Consider the following 20,270-nt stretch of genomic DNA (forward strand, 5'->3'; position numbering starts at 1 on the left):
TTCATACTGATTTGAATTTATTCATACTCTTATCATCTTCATGTAACATGAATAAAAGAAGTCATTTATTCAATGGGTCAAATTGATGTGAAACAGTTAAAAGTTTGCTGTTTTTTGGTCCAGAGTTGGTGGTGTTTTTAAGGCTCAGGGAGGAATTTGGAACTTTTCTCATGCCAGAGCATGAAGTCGACTCTGATTTTGTCGACTATGGTCGACTCTACTCCATATAAAATCCGCGTCATTTCAACTCTAACTCACTATCAATACTCGAGCTTCTCAATTGTTTTTATGAAAATTTACACGAAACTTAATACTCGAGTAATGATATAATTGATCGAATACTGATCCCCAGTCACAGGTGTTAAGAGTGTAGAAAATTGATTACACGGTAGAAACCTCAACGATTTACGGTTTTTAAAACTAGAACTTAAATTAGTTCATAGCATGTTGGTACACCACTGAGTGTATCTACATAATCGAGAGTCGACTATTATGCCAACTCACCTAGCAATATCGTCCAAGACTCAGTCACTTATCTGAAAAATTGTACAATTTTCTATGTAAATTGCTAAAATTGTACAATTTTTCAGATGAGTCTGACCCTTTTTCAGAAGCTTTTTCGAAAAGAGGAACAGGGCCCATGTCTGCCTAATACGACCTGAACGGATGAGAACAGATTCTATATAAATCTATCCAAAAACATGGAATCTCCAATTCAGGCTTGTCAAAAGACTTAATTATTCCGGAATTATATTCAACTTTTCTTGAATTGCCATTCAAAAATCTGAAGATTCCACTTCAGCAAAATTAAGCACTGCAGAGTTAAAAAATTTTCAAATCCTACAAAGTGCTATTTAGTCTAATGGGTTTCATGATTTTCTTCATAAATCAGAGATCCCTGCTTCTTTATTTAAGCTTAGCTAGAAGACAAGAACCTTTATAACTAGTCATTAACTAGTTGAAGCGTATTTTAATCCTCTAATTAAATGTTCCATATCCAAATTTTATAGATTCATTCAAACACACCTTCACATCTCTGAATCTACTATTAAGTCTAATGTCTTGTACAAATGATTACTCAGACTTAGTACTGCATGTGAATTTGCATAAGAGCTTCAACTTCGACTTTTGATTAAAGTCAAAATGTAATGGAAATTCAAAGTAAAACGAGTTGAACAAACATTTAATATTTATAGAGCCACCAACTCCGAATGTAACAGTCAGCATTCCTTTTTTCATAAGAAATCATTTAATCTTCAAAAAAACATGAGATCTGTGTGGATGTAAAGACGTATTAATCCAAGAAATAAAAAATAGAATATTCTTAGGATAAAAGATTCCAAAGGATTCTAAAAATATCTCATGAGCATTTACGCCTTTACAAGATGCCAACATCTTCAAGCTCATAAGCACTTTTGCAGTTTGTAAACTAACTCAATGAGTGCATTAACGTCAGCAAAGCAAAAAACTGCATCATCGACAATCTTTTTTATTACTGAATCTTTAATCAAACAAAAAATCTTTAAACTTTGTACATTATCCTTAAATTTCTCACATTGAATTTATATATCTCTATCGTTAATGGTTTTTTATTCAGCAGCGGATGTCTTCACGAATCGTCCGAACGATGGGCAACAAAAAAATGTAGTTTTAAAAGTTTATGGCAAAAAAGTAGTTATTATTATTACTTTAACGTCGTCGTCGTTAATATAAAGAAGAAATTAAATAAAAAAGCCATTAAGCCACAAAAAAACAGCATTTCACTCCAAATAACAAATTATTCAATGTTTGGAATGTTTGATATGTCTCTGAACTTTTTTTTTATATATCCTTATTGAATCATTCATTTTTCTCACACTGTGTTATCATTTCACATTACTCACTTTTTTGGCCGAAATAATTCAATTGCTCGGTCGGTTTTTTATTGGAAATGCCAATTTATTGATTATTTTTTCATTTCTTTTTCTCAACAAGCCTTGGCAAAAGTTCCTTCATAAGAATCTAAAGAATGTTGAAATGATGGTTTGGTGTAGTCGCTTGGTGTAGCATAATGATGATAATAATAATGGAATGGGATGAAAAAAGCTAAGTATCAGTAGCAGAAGCAGTCTGTTACCAATCTCAAACGATGTGTTTACTTCAAACCGCACAATGAAATTGCTCTTGACCTGTATGATGAAGAAGGATGAGAATAATAGATTAAATAACCTTTCGGGCATAAGATTGTGAAAAAAGGAAAAGAAGTCAAGAAAGCGAGAAAATTAATTGACTTACTTTCAAGATAAGCAGCCAATTCATGATCATCGGATTCAAGTGCCAATATTTTTGGTGTTTTTCCAGCATTATCCTGAAGCATTAAATTCGATCCGGCAGCAACCAGCATGTAACTTATACTTCTTCGCTTCATTGCAGCTGCTTTATGAAGTGCCGTTTGACCTTTCTCGTTATCAATCATATTAATAATTGACTCAGGTGCATACGCGATCAGGAATCTTACAATATCCTTATGTCCGTACCTACTGGCATGATGAAGTGCTGTATAACCCATTGTATCAATCGATAATAACGAATATCCTTGTAAGTGAAGCTCTTTCAACTATAATTTCAATTTAGTACAGCGAATGAAAAATTGTAGAGATAATAGAAAGGATAGTTGATAAGTTTTTATTATCTATCTCATATTGTCGACAGATTTAGGGCATTTACCATTGCGAGATCTCCGTTTTTAGATGCCTTTATCACCGCATCAGTCGTCTTCTCTAACAATGTACTATGTAATTCATACAATGTGTGGAAAAAGGGAAGGAAAAAAAGAGAGAGGATAGAAATCAACATTAATCAACTTTAGAATTTATGTCCGTTCATGTCTACAGTGGAAGGTATGCTATGCTACACATACAAATGTAATCTACATAATAAAGGGGAAATGTGCTTGATGGAAATAGAATAACTTATAGTTCAACTAGTTTTGATGTGTTCTAATTAGCGAGCAGGTATAGCAGGTAAACTCAAGTAGGCTATACATCCAATAGACAGTCTAGTCATATCAATGAAACTATCTGCAAAACTTGTCATATTAAATTGAGTTCAAATCCTTTCAGACACTAAATGATTCAATTACCACTAAAGTTGGATATCCTTTAACTAGACAGGTTTGTGACATTGTCTGGTGGTCTAGACTAATCTGGCATATGAATAAATCAATTTATCAAAATCCTTTTTCTTTTCTCTCAATACAAAAAAGAAACTTCCATCAAAGCATTTTTCCCCCCGACATTAAAGTATATACGGATAAGATTATATACAATTTTCTAATGATAATCTTAATGCATATGAAGCATAAATGTATATTATTATTATATACGAGCCTGTTAGTGAAGGTTCATGCATTTTAAACGTAAAGAACAGAGAAAAAATTGTGTGTATATAAAAGCTAGAGTATCACTCACACTGAGCGTTTCTACTTATATTGCTTCACTTGCTTTTAATGTCTACACTTATGCTCATACAAACCTCAATAATATTAAAGTAATTGAATCAGCAACAGCAATAACCAGTGAATGAGATTCGGCGGATATATAAAATACGATTTTTTTTGCTGTGTACTTCTTGACGGCGGCAAACAAGCAGGATTGAAATAAAAAAAATTGTATGAAAAATTTGTTCGTGATGAAATGTGACAGCGCATTCCTTATTGTATTAATCATATTGTTTAGATCGTGATGTACTCAAAATATTGTGCCATAATCCTCAAAAAAAAAAAAGTTTCAAATTCAGGTTGTTGTGACTGATTTGTTGTGTAAAGCATTGTGTATATGTCTGAGCCCGTATTTCATGCCAATCTCTACCAGTCTTTAACAATGGCAGAAAATTGCAAAATTTTCAAAATTGTTCTAGAAACCAATAAATGTAAAATTTTAGCTCAAGGTATTGTGCTTAGTACTTTTTTGACATAGATATGGAATGAGAGTCGATTTGACATGCAAAAAAATCACAATACAGTACCGTGGAGATGAGTTTATACAGAATTAATTCATGTGACAGACAGCCATACATGAAGAGGCACCCGAAATGAGAACATCATGTTGAAACAAAACAAAAAAAAGGCATAGAAAAAAAGTGAAATCTGATAAGAATACAAAAAGTGAAGAAGAAATAGGAACAAATAACAAAAGAAAGGATCCGTTACAATGAAGCAGCACAAAAAAGAGAGAATCTTTCTCTCCTTTTTATATAAATATTGAATGAGACATATGGCGTACATCAATGCTTAAAGCTCTTTAAATGCTTCTCGGAAAATCACCGGAGTGAAAAATCGATTTCATACGTTACATTTGCTCATGAATGCATATTAAAGTGATAGCGAGAAGTGCAGAAGAAGCTTCAGCATATAAATTTCATTTACAGTGACAGGTAGCAAACGAATTGCGTACGCTTAAAGGCATTTGCTTCTTAATTCCACGATATTTTTTCGTGTTAAATGACATGAACGATTATTATCATGATTATATTCATTTATGTTATTTTATTTACTTTATCACCCACATGATAAAGTCACAGATGTAAATATTTATTGTTATTTTGGATACTATTGTACAATTTACATACGATACGTGTATCCGTGGATTAGCATATATTCGTATTAATTTCTGTCAACCACTTTATCACAAATTTCCAAATCAATATATTTATTTTTTTATTTAATTTAATTAAAATGAAAAATCCTTTAGGGGATTTAATGGACATTCGTGAATATGCGTAGCATATCAGTACAGCATACAATATGTTTATTAATAATTTGTGTTTTCATCTCATTCTCACTCTGATTTTATGGCACATACAGGTTACAACAATTGTAAACTGATAAATTTGCATGAATAGTCAGCCATACAATTACAGATCTATTTTCGCTGGTAGACATAAAAACTGCAGTTTTGAACATAAATCCACTAAAAGCTCTTTTTCCGTTACAGGTGCAAATTATTGCTCGTTGTAAAAATAAATTTCACCTTTTTTTCTGTCCCTCAATATGTCGACACAATACATAGATGAACAAATGCCATATTACGTAGGAATAATATGAATCAATGAAATGTGAAATTAATTGCAATTTGCAATTATTCGTTGTTGAAAAAAAATATAGAGTGGGAAAAAAATCAATTTCACCTGGGAATTAAGGTAGTCAAATGCAATGGTAATCAAAAATTTATATTTCAATTATAGGGAAAGTCCATTTATTGGAGAGTAAAAAAAAAGTGGCACAGGAAGTATTCATATGGTAATGACATCAGAAAATTTAATTAAGTGGACTTTCATTTTGATTTATTTTTTTGGCTTTATATTTCCGATTCTGCATTGAGGTATCTGCAAGTGGTGTCTAATGGAGAGGTCATCACCAACTTGGTCATTTGGTTGGTGATTTTGGAAGACTAATGTGTATTTTTTGGACTATTTTGGTACCCATTTGGCAAATAAGCTTGACTATAATGAAAAGGTTGCCTTAAAAGCACATGTTGAATCACAAAAATGGATACAGGCCGGCATGAAGCCAGATTTAAATCGAATCCGGCTCCAAGTCAGAGTCACGCCAGCTTGATACTAGACTCAAACAAAATCTGGCTCTCTACCAGAGCTACTACAACCTAGTGTTGGATTTTGGCTGATTCACTGATTTGAGATATTCGGGTTGGTACAAAAGAGCTTCAAAATGCTCGTTTTTGTAATTTACATAATCTAAATGACCTTTAAGACAGTTCGAACTGTTCAATCTAAGCTCAAAACGTAACTTCATATTCATAAATTGTACATCATATGTGAACGATTCCTGTGCAGATTTTACGCTTGTTTCACAGCTATAATCCGAAAAAAGTGATTATTATCATTGACCTCAAGAGGATAATTCAGCACCTCAATTGATATTTCGAATAAAAACAATTTTTCCGCTATAAATACCGGTCATCTAATGATGAATATTCAACAACCAATCGTCATATCAATATTATTTGTTTCAATCTAGGTCTGCCGCGTGTCATTGTTAACAACAATTATTTAAACTAAAATCCGTACCGTTTACATAAAACATCCCTCTCATATCACTGGTTTTTGAGTGAATTGCAGCTGACATGTTTTATTTAAATAACATTTTTGCACGAGGAAAAGCTATTTTAATATTGATAGAATCCGCACATGTTAAGCAACAATTTTATTTACTGCATAAATGATGATGCAATTCGTAAAGTCATGTATAAAAAAAATATGAATTTATTTTTATCTCTTGTCAGCACGAAACCGATTCAATTATTTTTCATTGGAAATTTACCTAATAAATCAAGCACTACCAATTAGTAATGAAAAATAAAAAGATACATGCAAACACACTGATGAACATGTGATTAATTAGATACCTGAATCCAAATGCATCTTCATTATTAAGGCCAAACAATCGATTATGAAAACTGTCCAGGCATGCAGACACAGCATGGATAATAATAACAATAGTTTTGTAATAATAACAAAGAAAATAAATCGGAAAGAATGTAAAGTTCAGTGAGTATGATAGTAAGTAACGTAATGGAAGCGAACCATAATACATATTGTGAGACGTGCATAAATATATGTAATGGAAAGATAAGCAAACCATGACTTACGATTTATAGTTTGTTGAATCTCCATTACCAGCATTTTCCATATCCTCTTTTGATGCATTCAGTGAGCTTCTTGCGCTTCCATTTGATCCTTGTGATCCCTGTGAACTTTTTCTCGACGACGATGTACCGCCTGAATTTGGACCTGAACTGAGAGATCTATTAAAGAACTTTTTACTTGGTGATATTGGCGTACCATCATGTGAATCTTTATCGCTTGACTCAATACTTGAGATTATTGGATTAACAATATTCGATGCATTCTCGTTTTCAGGAGTTTGCGGTAATGTTGGAATCTCTTGATCCAATACATAAATCACATCTGTAGCAATATCAGTAACATAATGTAAATTTTCCTGTGCTCTATCAACACGGAAACAACGTTCTGCCGTACATGCTGTGATTGTAATTAAAATGAAAAATTAAATAAAGGAAATTGCTCCATTAAGCATTCATAATTGCACTTACAATCAATAAAACACCAGTCTGGAGATAGTTTGGGACTATCATTACCCTCTTCACTCATTTTATTCACTAGCACACGAACAGCTTCGAGATCGGATGTTGGATTCACATCAATTGAACCAATTATTGTTGCACTTTGCTTCAATGTTTCCTTATCATAATGGTGTTGCTCATAATCGGACATTTTAATGCGACAAATGTTGATGTTCATCGGTTCTAAAGTCGCTTGTCTACGTTAAGCAAATAAAGGATGTCATTCAATATGATGGTTAATTTTGCGTAATAATTCGATTAATACTCACTGAACATTCGTTCGTCCGGGTTTCTTCTTCGCAAGCATCACAGCCTTATTAAGCAGAGATATTTCAATGATTGATGGTTTTACTTTACACGCTTCGCCATCAACTTGCATTGGTATGGTTTTCGATGTTACAACTTTAGCTGAACGACATTGCGTTATACATGTTCCATGACCACCCGCTTGCAAAAGTGGCTATTGTTGGTGATAATGTTCAGATTGATTGACAAGATAATTAAAATTATTGTTTGCAATTAAGATAAAATATGTTGTTTTCCATTTAATTAACTCACCAATTGGTATGTCGTGAGACCGAGAACTTCAATTAATCCATCATCCGTAGCTGGCTCATACTGTCCACCTGATTTATTCCAAGGATGCGTTCCACCCCCATAACTTGATATATTAAGAAAAACAATTGCATGAACACGCAATTCTTTCAGTTTTGGTGTAATGTCCTTTCCATCACATTCTAATGTAACCAACTCAGCAAGATTTTTCCATTTTCGCTTCAATAAGTCTTTTCCACCTGAACAAAATACACAAGCGTTTGAGGAAAAAATTATTATTAATGGACTCATGGCAATTTGATAAATGTGTAAACTCATTCATTCCGCTCGACTATTATACCTGCTTGTCCATAAAACATTTTATTTCGCAATCGTGAATTGAACTTTTCTGGATGGGCCTCTATAGTAATGTATTATATGTGAATAGAAACACATATGGTGTATTGTTGTTGTTATTATTTGTAATGATAAGATAGAAGACGGAGAGCATGTGAATGGCATAAAATGATTTCGTAGTTACATATATACACACATAAAATTGTAGGAAGAAAAAGGTAAAAAGAGATATAAGATTATCAGTAATTGAATTTTCCGCAATTTTGATCACGCAATTTTCGCATTTACCTCTAGCTTCGTGAAACTCGAGAGCTATGTGAGCATCAACGCCTGAAAATGGATAAAAGTAAAAATGATGATGATTGTTTTGTTAATGTTTTAATAATAGTCACAGTAATGCAATATATCATGTCATTTATCAAGGCTATTACACTTGGGAAAAGCATTCCAAGGGACATGCATATCGTAATTTTGTTGTACAACTGCATCGCTTGATTAAAATTATTCTCAATAAATTCAACATAGTCTTAAGCTGAGAATATAGCTCATGGTCAGCAGTAAGACATTTCCCAAGTGTATTCACCTTACATCCTGTCATTTCTCCTTACCTAATGAAAAATAATTGTTGACAACACTCAACGGTAGCGTGTCTTTTCCATCTGCTGAATCAGAAGCATTTGTATTTGGTGTCAATTTGAGATTCCAACGATCAAGAAGAACAGTATCAGAATTTCCAATATTTGATAAGATTTTTCCTATAGGCTCATCTGTATAGCCCTGTGTATTACCGAAGATAAACAAGACACATTCAACGTAAAGACGTATTAAGGAGGAAGAAGAAAAAAAATGTTGAAAAATGTATTAAGTAATGCGGAATTAAATGGGATTATGTTGTATGCAAATGTATGTAGGAGGATTTGAGGTCACACGAAGGAGTATTAATGCCTCAAGATGTTTACAATTTCATTATAATTTTGTTGTTCATTAATCTTTCATTCATCCTTGGATGGGAAAAATGTGCTTTGCTATACTAAGACATTAATGCGTATCAGAATAATATAATGCTTAATATTCTATTATTATGCATGACCGGGTTATGTACTAGTCTCTTTATTTTCAGTAATGTCATCATTTGTGACATAATTTCATTGTTTATCAATTTATTCGAAACTTTTCTTGCCAATTCATCATAAGCAACAACGAGCTACGTCATCCAATGTGGTAATATGAAACTTTCTCTGGATATATTGTATGAAGCTTTTTCCGCTCAACCGTGAAAACAAAATCTAATACATACATCATCTTTATGAATATGAACATCATCGTCGTGATTACTGGTTCGTATACACAATTCATTTATATTCAGTTATTCAATCAAATCAAAATAAATTGAATCAAATATTTGTAGTTTCCATATTTTTTTTATTTTTATTTTGGTTCCCATTCGTAAGATTTTGGATACTTCTTTTAAAAAGAAATGGGATTTTGTCAAAAGTATTGGTAGAGACAGTGTTGTTGGCTTGTATTCTTCTCTGAGTTATATTCAATGATTGTCAGAGATAGTTAGGATTGATGAGGATGCAGACTATGTCTTGATGATACTAGATGCCTAGTCGCTTAGTTCTAGATTCACAAAACATGCAAATCCATCGAATTCCTAGCTAAAATCGCAAGTTCATTGACTGGATCTTTACAAATAAACCCTAAAATAGACAGTTGCACTAAGAATAAAATCTATGTAATCTATGTCTTCATCATGCTCAAATAAAAATCTTTTGCATCCATTTATGCCCACGCATCTGAGCATTTCTATCAACAACACTGGTTTGAATAAATTTCGAAGAGATTTACATGATGCTGATCCTTCGTTCACATACAGATGTTCAATAAATAAAAGTAAAATTTTCTTTGTCGATAAGAAATCTTCATTCGAATTCCAATAATGGCATTTTAATATTCCCATGAAGCATAAATATTTCCCACCTTCGTATATTTTTTTTACAGATGATTTAACTTACTTTACACACTTTATTACGTTGTATATACTTTTCCTACGTACATACATATTATTCCGTTATTGTGAATGTGTAGAACACTTGAAGCTTGAGATTTGACTAGACCTAACAAGAAGACAAGCTTTTCTTTTGCCTCCCCATCGCTTTTCACTTTTAGATTTGCAATTTGATGGATTTCTGCTTGCTTTTTTATGTTATTCTTTCAATTTTGATTTGATTTGATTGAATTATCGTTCGCTTCTTTTATTTCATCCTTGAATTGTGTTTTTAAAGTTACTTTTAGACATTTTATGTATTAGATTCTTTATACCACTTAGACTTTCATGAATTGAGATGTTACATTCAGTGAACTGATCATTTTTCTAAGCTTAATCGTTTATATCTTTTATTGGAAGTGGTTTATACGACTTTTTATGTATTAAGGATTATTTTAGAGAAACATTAATGTTAAATTTTTCAAAAATTGAGCCTGTGCAGCTTAAAATAACGAAATCATGTGATGAATAATTCTACAGATGTACAGAGTCAGGTTTAGCTTCCTTTTTATAGCTTGTTTTATTACTGTTAGGCTTAAATTTATTCAATAAGGATCGAATGTTTCATATGGACGGAAATAAACTCTCATAAAATGTTCTTCTTTACAAAAAGGATGCAGCCTGAATTATTAAATTATTATCAGGTGTAAGTTGTTAACATTCAGCTCTATTAAAATATCCTTTAACTTCAAATTATGATTAAGGTGATTACATAACCCCAAAATCAAAAGTTCAAAGTTCATCATACCTGATCTTGACATTTAATTAATCCTTCCTGTCAGGAAATTACTGAAAAAAACTTTTTCTTATCAAAAGTTTTCAGCACAAGGATCATATCAAAAGCCCATAAGACAGCAACAATCAGAGAATTTTTGAACTTTTCATCATGAATAATCTTGGGAAAATTTACAGAAATCCACAAAAGTATCAAATAAATCCAATTGGATCATATTCATAGTGCGTCATTTCTATAAATCATTTTACGTCACTATCCATACAGCAAAATTGAGTTTAATACTATAAACGAATTGTTTCTCATGATTCAGTTAAGAACAAACGCCTAAGCTCACAAAAAGGAATTTTGATAAAGGATAAATGAAGAAGAAAAATATTTTTGGGAGATGAAAAATAAATTGAAACCCTTAAAGGCATTTTCTTGTGATTAGATATCTCAGGTGTGAAATATTTATAAATTATTTCCTGTATCAACTACAAAGCCTTCCGCAGCTTTAGTTTGTGGCACAAATGTCGGTTAAAAGTTGCTGAGTAAGGCTTGAACATTCAGAATAATAAGGAATTTGAGGTAGACTTTGCAAATTTTCTCTATTGAGCTTTCATGCTCTACAACAAGAAATTTCGTGTGCCGTAGACCAAAAATTTCGCGGTACATCCTGGGCGGTACATCACCTCGAGGAAGATCAAAGAATCCCTGAATTGGATATAGAGAAAAGGATGTTTAAGTCCTTATCATTCCGAACTGGCAGAAGTTCTCGAAGGATTGATTCGACCAGCCAATCAAGTAAGAAGTACAACTTTTTGGTGAGCCTCGACTGAATCGCACACGACATACACTTATGTGCCGGTCTACACAGTTTGCCTACCACTGGCGTATATAATAGAAAATAGAAAGAGTGAACAACGGAAGGATATATCCAATTATTCTGATGTTTAAATTCAATTTTTTTCATTCTTCTTTGTCATCCATCCATAGTACATTTTTCTTCATATCCAATATATTTAAGTTTGTTTTTCTCGCTCGAGTGAGATTAGAAATTGGTTTTCTTTTTCAATAGGAAGTTCTCTTCTTATTAGATATTTTTTGAAACGGAAAGATGATGAAAGATATTTTTTTCAATTTTCTTAAGCTAAATCTATCGCACTATATAGTTTTCAACAACCGTGCCTTCGCAAAGTGGATGAATAAAGAGTAAAAAAGAATATAACTTACGCCACCCCATCCAAGTGCTCGCGCCAAATCATTTCCCGTGCCGAGTGGTAAAACACCAACAGCAGGCGGTGGTGTGATACCGATTTGATCGAGTATGGAGAGAACCCAACCTACAGTTCCATCACCGCCACATGCCAAAATACGTAAATTTGGCACCTTTCGAAACAACTCCAAGCTGTGAACGAGAGGAAAAAAAGAGGAAAGAAAAATATGACAAGAAGTATTTTATATGGTCTGAAGTAAATGACTGTCTAGATGCCGAAGCATACATTAAGTAAGAAGAATATGATGAAAAAAATGAAAGAAATCTCATTACATACCCCATTTTTGGTCCTCCTTGCGTTAAATCAAATACTTGACGTGGATTTAAAATCCATTGAAATTTTTGCAGTAATTTTGCACCCTGATTGCCGCCACTTTTTGGATTTATAAAGACCAATACAGGCGTGATATTTGGTGTTGGTATGGGCTTTATAACAAACGTTCTCACTTCCTTCTCCTTTGATTTCTTCTTACCGGCTGGCTTCTTTTTTGGTGTTTTTCTTAATGATGATTTAAAACTGCCTTTTCGTGGCAGTTTGACTATCCACGATGGAGGAACAATTATACGTGAATGAATGCCTAAACATAAAGAAAAATGTTGATGAGGAGACACAAAATAAAAAAAGGTTGTTGTTATTATGGTCATGTCATTTAGATTAATGGAAGGGAAAATAGTATGGCTTTAATATCGTTCTGCTTTATGGGACAGTAAAAGGAAAGGATCGTCGCTTTCTGATTCTTCAGAGAATAACAGACCGTCTGAGTAATAAATTCTGTAGACTACGCAATATGAATCATAATAAAAAAGGAGTAATTTGAAATTGGCTGAGTAGCATTTGAGATTTCAACTCCCATTTGGTCAAGATATCAATTTATTCATGTCTATAGCACCTGATTTAAACTGATCGAGGTTAATAATAGCCTTAGAAAATATTTAAATAGAATATCTTTATCCTAAAAGTTTAAAAATTATTTTCTCATCGTGTCTACTCCCACATAAAAATATTCATGGTAAGCATAAACTTGAGAGATAAAATTACTAAAAGATAAACAAGATCTTAGGTGAGGGACGAATCCTCCACAAGCTAAAGTTTTTTAGGGATTGTTGGTAAATGACGTCTAAAAACGGTATTTTTAACTATTAGCTGTACGGGCAAGAGGCATGCTCATGAATATCCTCAATTATATTGATTAATAACTCATTCAGGTGAGAATGCTCATAGTCTGTTAGGGTCCAACAGTAAAACCAACGATGATACTACAGAACAGAATCTTTTTCCTGTAAGTGCTCAATAAAATGCCAGACATCATATCCAAACAACCGCCACTTTTACCGTCGCAGAGAATAAGAAACAATTTAATTTAAAATTATTCCTGATGATGCGAAGGCACACTAATTCAACTACCTAAGACAGTCTGTGAGAAAATAAAATTTGCATAATTAAAAAAATATTTTATTGTACTGTATTATGGAAGCAATAACACGAAGCTAGACTTGTTTACGATATTTGTTTGAACATACATAAGTTATGGACGTATATAAGTAAATATAGATATTAAATTGAAAATAATCTTGATTTTATATAATGGAATTCAATTTATAGATTTTTTTTACTGTGTAACTACCCCCATAAAGACTGAGCATCAAACAATTATTCTGGTATTGAAAGTTTATGCAATATAAAATCGTACGGTTAAAAATAAACATCATTGACTCTTACCTAATGTGCATTCCTCTCCTATTCGATGAGGGTTAAAGCATGCCTCTTTATTATGATATGACGATTTACACCAGGCACATGATAAAGCAACAATCTCTTTGGAACTAAATGATAATTTCGCTTGTAGTGACTAATTGAAGAGAATGGGAAATAGAAACGAGATATACAATTTAAATTAAAATACATTGACTAATTAAATTGATGAGATAGGATGTACGTCAACAGTTCGTTTGTAAATATTGTTATTTTTTTTCGAAATTGAATCACATTTCAGAAAACTTATGTAAATATTATTTTGTCTGTATAACTTTACTGTCGTCATATATACAAAATATGAGTTTTCTTCGTTTTGTTCTGTGTTTTTTTTTCATGATATTAATCAAGGGATCTGTACGTTTTGGTTATTTTTGGTCTTATCTGATTCAAAATTGAATGAATTATTTTTGTAATTGATATCACAATAAGAATTTGTGGGTTGTTTTATGACTTTTAGCAATTCTATGACATGTCCGGTAGGACTAGAGTGAGATTTTATGTTTTGCAGGTTGATACTACATTGTAAGCTTCCTGAACAGTACAATCAAGTTGCTAAGGTGCTGCTACACCATCACATTGATGACAAGACCTGAGGAAGCCCTGATGGCAACATGACTCTTGTATTCAGTACACTTTTATGACAAAAAATGGAATTTATCGGAAAATTGACACTAAATCCGGCATCAACCCGGTGGGACACTGACATGTCACCGGATTTAAATCGAGTCCGGCACCAAGTCAGAGTCTTTCCGGACTTTTGTCGGATTTTTGATCGATTAATCGTTTATTGATCTTTGGTATTAGACTAAGCAGTTAAAAATACAGATTTTTAATTTTGTATTTTACTGGATATCGAGCAATAACATCGACTTATTGATCTTTTATGATCTATTCAGTAATGGCTTTTTTGGTCAATTTTAGTCATTTTATGACTATTCTTATCTAAAATCACCATTAAATCATACTAGTTACATGTTGTGCAGTCGTTAAACATCCAAAATAATTCAGACCCCTTGATATGAGTCTATACACATTGTGGACAATAATGTAAGCCTTTATAAATTTGAATAAAAAGGCAAATATGTAACTTATATTGATGTGAAAAAATGTATATAGATCTCTATCATCATTCAATTTCGAAAAAAAGGTCGACGTACCAAAAAACGAGCATTTCTCATCATACGAAATATGTATTTTCATATCATTTGAAATAGATATATACTTTTTAATAAGAAGTAGAAAATTTGAATAATGAAATAGAATAAAAAAAAATGCAAAAAATATGTATGCTAACTTACTGAGAGAGAGGAAGAATATTAGAAGTAATAGTAAATATGAGGAAACATAAAAAGATATGAAGTTAAAAAATTCTGTCACGTAACTAATTTGAATCCTTTTAAAAAGGAATTTTCAATTTTTATTCATATATTTATTTTAATGCAATCAATAAAATCGTAAGCATTGACGCCAATTTGTCACCAATTTCTAGTAGAAAAAGTAAAGTAAAATTCCTATGCAATGAACTTGAAAAATGACAAGCAAATGACTTAAAAATAAATCTTATAAAAAATTCAAGGAAGGAAATCATGAAAATCAATCATCAACAAACAAAAAAAATCAACGTCATGCTGTTATTTCCTACGAATGAGATTAATATTTCACTAGAAATCGTGCATTAAGGGACATGGCAATAAACTTATAATCAGAAAAGAATTAATGAGGAAAAATATACGCATAAAAAATGTGATGTGATTCATAACAGAATGTCAATAGCAGCAGGTTCCTTGCAGAGAGACATTCCAAAAAATTTTAATCTTATGAATTTTTCATTAAAATATTTTTAAGGGACATTTTGTGAACAAGAAGTGTAGAATAAATATTTGATGGCTTTTACTTGTCCTTGATCTAACAGGAACGTCTGAGTACTTCTAAGAAGTAAAATAAGATTGTTGATTCAGGAAGTTCAAATTGAATTGTTCCTGGAAGCTTTCAAATTAGTTTTAGTAATAAAATATTCTTTTCATCTGTAGAATTCTAAGGAATATTAAATTGTACAGAGAAAATTTCAAAATTCAGACACGGAGGTGGAATCTTGAGAGATGAATATTCTTGATAAAATTTCATACCAACTGCTCAGGTGGGCAAGTATGGAGGCAATAAAATTTTCATAAAAAGACATTAACAAGAGGACAACTTGACATAATGTCTAATGGATATCTAGACATAACAATTTATGTCAAATGTTCAGGAGAATATGTCATTAGTCGATCATAGGTCTAGTTGCTAACAAGTCATCGAGTTGTTCAGTCGGGTCACAATATTAAACAAGGTTGTCGATTCCAAATTAGCAGCATTGACATATTGAAATAACAGATCCGACAAGCTCAATGAAGTCAAGCTAGGGCATTGCTACATCACTGCGTTAACATCAAGACGTGAGAGTGCCCTGACGACTTTACTTCGGCAAATTCGGACCATTTTTACAAATTTTTTACCTCGTGCTTCTTGGGAGATAACAGAAGTAATGTCAACTAATCAAAAACTTATTGTTGCGATTTTATAACTTATTCGGAATCAAAGTTAATTTTTCAAGAAGAGATTCATTTTTCATTAGTTAGTACGAAGTGTATAACTGTAAATTTACAGGAAGAACCGTTCCAAAAACATAAGTTTGAAAGACAAAAGCAAAGTAATTTATCAAACTGTGAAAAGTTTTCTATCAAAATCATAAAAGAAGCTTAAATTGTCATTCAGCATAATAAATTGAATCTAATTAATTCAAGTTGAATGAAAATATAAATTAATCATAAAACTGTAAGAGCGATGCATCATCAATACTACTATAGAAATAATTGCAAGAGACGTTTGTAATTTAACTGATTGAATGAATGTGAGAGAGAGTGTATGCTTAATTTTACGACATTCCCTAAAAGCATGTTAAAAAAATATTTGTTAGAGTTAAAGTACGTAGGATGCAGAGTGTAATATATGATGAAGAAGTGTGTGCTTCATAAAGAAGAAGAAAAAAATGAAAATCATGTGAAGGAAAAAAGAGAAGGAAAAATAAGGAGTATATGTAAAACAAATTAACTTATTCAGATTTAGAAGAAAAGCTTTTTTGTTGTTCATTTTTTTTTTTGTTTTTTTCATTATTTTATAATCGAAAGTAAGAGAATCTAAATATTGACTTTACCTTAAGATACGAAAGCTTCTTTTCAAACTGCTCAAGTGTTTCATACATACAGACATATATATATTATTTTTCATACATATTTTATAAACGAAGAAACATGACGTTAGTGAAAGAAAAAAAAAACACAAAAAAAGAAGGGAATATTCGTGAATAATTTTACTTTCTAATAAAGCTTCTGCATGTGTCAGTCTAAATATATATCTTATTTTTATTATTATATTAATTTTCATACGAGTAGGAGGGCAAAGAACTTTACTTTTTTTTTATTTATCTCATCAACGAAATTGTTTTTCTCAACTTTAATGCATCCCTTAAATGAAATTATCAATATTTCATATATTTTTGTTCATTTCATTCTATCTTCATTATTTTATCATACAATAAAATATAAAGAATGAAAAAAAAATAAAATAAACTTAATGTGTTTTATGACAGAAAAATGTGCTATATTGGTACATAAGTAACATATTGGGAAAGTTTTAATATTCTTTATGCGTCATTGTGCTTTTCTTCTTTTTGTAAAATGAACGAAAAATTCATAATTCATCAATTTTAGTCCCTGACTTTGACATAATTTTATTTTGTTGCAGACGTAGCATCTACACCTAGACTTTAGCTTAGACTGCAGAAAATAAAAACAAGTTTAATCTCATTCGTTAAGCAGTGGTGCACAACCTTTTGTTTTTTGTGGCACATCTAGATGGTAAGCTTCGATCAAAAACACAAACACTGCATACTAGTGTGCAACATCACACAGGTTGCCCACTACTGCATTAAAATCTGTCGATCCTTTCAAGTCATGTACAAATCATAACTTTATCCCCATAGCTAGAACATAATGAAAACTACACGTATACTGACAGTCAGATTAAGTACAATATCTTTAAAAATCCTGACAACAAAATTACGTGAAAATGCATGACTTCTCACTATAATAACAGCATATCTGACAGGTAGACAGTCGCATGAAATGGACAATCACTCATGTTACATGAAAAGGGTTTATAAATAATTCAAAAAAAAAAAATACTCGGATAATAACATGACTTTCTACTTAGACGTTTGTGGGGTTCATTGAAATTTATCATCACTGTACTGTAATTATCATGTACATTTCCGATGAGGAATAATTTTAAAATGAATCATGTTGGGGAGTTCAAACTGAATCTTATGGCTTGAAACCTCTAGCTTGCGAAAAAACACTCAAAAATTACGAGAAATTTACATAATCCTCGAAAGTTCATCGTATGTCTTCTTCATATTGTCGGGAATATAAAGTATGAATGAGAAAAAAGAAGGAAATGAGTTGTGTGAAAAATATTTTTTTCCTTTCTTTCCTACGTGTTTATGTAAAGATGAACATCATCATCATCATCATCGTTGTCGTTTCTTATATTATAATTTTTCTTTTGACTTATGCTTCTCTTTGTCATTTTCAAGATATTCATATTAATAATCTGGCGATGTGGAAGAATGACAGGGGAAGGAGGAAGTGAAGTAAAAGTCAGCAGAAAAAAGTTTTTCGTGAAGCCAAATTATTATTCTTTTTAATTACTGTAGTATTTTCTTCTTATTCATACTAAGGCTTAACTTTTTACTATGTAAATTAGTCATTTTTTAATTGCATTTTACTATACAGCCTTGTATAAAACAAAAGGAAATGAAAAGCCATTATTCGTAACAGAGCTGTTCGTACTCATTTGTTACAAACTACCGTTGCACAAAAACATCAAATTACAATTTAATTAAAATTCATGAATATTCATATTATTAGCTTGCATTCTCACTATGGATATACAATCAAATATGCAACTGAATTGAATTTTTAATATCCGAAGTCGACATAAAAATCATTTCTGCATCGCAATTGAATTGATAAGAATTTAAATGAGATTATACACTTTCCTCTCCTCTGTCTGACTCATTTTATAATATTTTATATAACTATATATATATTTCTCTTTTTTTTACTGTAATTTTTTTCATTCATTCAATTAAAAGCATTTACTATCTGCTAATTGCTTACTGACCTTTCCACACTGACGACATTTTCCTTTCTCCGTTCGCCGATGAATCCAATGATGAAGAGTTCTCGTTTGCTCACGATACTGACGAACACCTACATCACGAAACGTTGGCTTGCATGCCAATTGAGATCTTTCCATTAATACCGATATGCAACTTGCATGAGCAATTATTTTGCATGCTGAACATTTCATTCTTGGTCCTTGTTTCTATGGTAAGATTATATCCATGTCGAGAGATGAATGAAAAAGAAAAATAAACGAAATAGAATTAATGGATCAAATGATAATTTATCAATGCTGTTTGATGTTTGTCCAATAATAAACAACAAGTTTCAATTGGGAATTTATTGATTGAATGTTTCATGAAACAGGAAATTTGGAAAGGAAATTGTTTTCCTAATACTATGAATGATTGGGATGGAATTATTTTGATGAGAATTCTTGTGTTCAGGTAATGTTGAACGTCATCAAATAATGACCTTAAAGTGGAATGGGAAGGACTTTAGGTGTCCGGTGACATAAGCTGCCCTCAAGTGGAGTCCAGAATTTAGACATTGGAGACGCCTCCACAAATGCAGCCCTGTCAACTCAGTCTTACAATTTACAACTCTTAATACCCCTCCCGACCCTCAAGATACGCTCATTTAACAGGAACCATCCAAACTTCAGAGAACATTTTGCAACTGCTTCAAGAACATGCACAAAATTTTCAAGAAGGATACCTTCAGTTGATGGCTGTTCGTTGTAAAAAAAACCACAAAAAATTTTTGACTGCCAGAAAAAGTTTGTCAGTAACTGACATTGACTGGATGAAAAAGAAATTTTAACTCAAAAAGCTTGTCGGTAGACAAGCATGGAATTTTCATACCCCTGGTGTGCCTTTAACAAACAATTATGTAATACAGTTTATGACAAATTTTCAATTATAAAAATTAAAATTCCTATGAAATTTTGGGTCGGAGCAATTCAAGCAAATAAATGCAATTAAAGAATATCCTTTTTGGTTATGGTAATCAACTTGAATTATAGTCCATCAGACTTTATATTAATTAAAATATTTTTCTCTTATTCTTCGTTTTGCTGTCTGTTATTCTCGTGCCGTGTTCATGTCACATTTTCTGTTTATTACATTTGTATGTCCCAAATGTCATAATGTCATTTTAAATGACTGCAAAAAAAAAGGCTCACTCTTCTTGGCATTGTTATTAAACTTTCTCCGC

General features: G+C 31.8%; 1 protein-coding gene across 1 annotated transcript in view; it reads right to left on the reverse strand.

Annotated features, from left to right (window-relative positions):
* Positions 1-476: 476 nt before the first annotated feature.
* Positions 477-20,270, reverse strand: part of rdgA (retinal degeneration A) — a 28,183-nt gene continuing 8,389 nt past the window's right edge. The window contains exons 4-17 of the mRNA XM_070644237.1: positions 19,054-19,257; positions 13,795-13,924; positions 12,352-12,652; positions 12,032-12,206; positions 8,642-8,810; positions 8,322-8,363; positions 8,038-8,097; positions 7,701-7,936; positions 7,412-7,602; positions 7,113-7,339; positions 6,648-7,041; positions 2,707-2,770; positions 2,275-2,596; positions 477-2,168 (exon numbers count right to left, since the gene is read on the reverse strand). Coding sequence (XP_070500338.1) covers positions 2,140-2,168; positions 2,275-2,596; positions 2,707-2,770; positions 6,648-7,041; positions 7,113-7,339; positions 7,412-7,602; positions 7,701-7,936; positions 8,038-8,097; positions 8,322-8,363; positions 8,642-8,810; positions 12,032-12,206; positions 12,352-12,652; positions 13,795-13,924; positions 19,054-19,257 — 2,544 coding nt within the window. The 3' untranslated portion in view covers positions 477-2,139. The remainder of the gene's footprint in view (positions 2,169-2,274; positions 2,597-2,706; positions 2,771-6,647; positions 7,042-7,112; positions 7,340-7,411; positions 7,603-7,700; positions 7,937-8,037; positions 8,098-8,321; positions 8,364-8,641; positions 8,811-12,031; positions 12,207-12,351; positions 12,653-13,794; positions 13,925-19,053; positions 19,258-20,270) is intronic.

The sequence above is a fragment of the Chironomus tepperi genome, unplaced genomic scaffold, assembly GCF_022539635.2.
Source record: "Chironomus tepperi strain 1889 unplaced genomic scaffold, CSIRO-AGI_Ctep_v1 contig_335, whole genome shotgun sequence".
Taxonomy (NCBI): Eukaryota; Metazoa; Arthropoda; class Insecta; order Diptera; family Chironomidae; genus Chironomus; species Chironomus tepperi.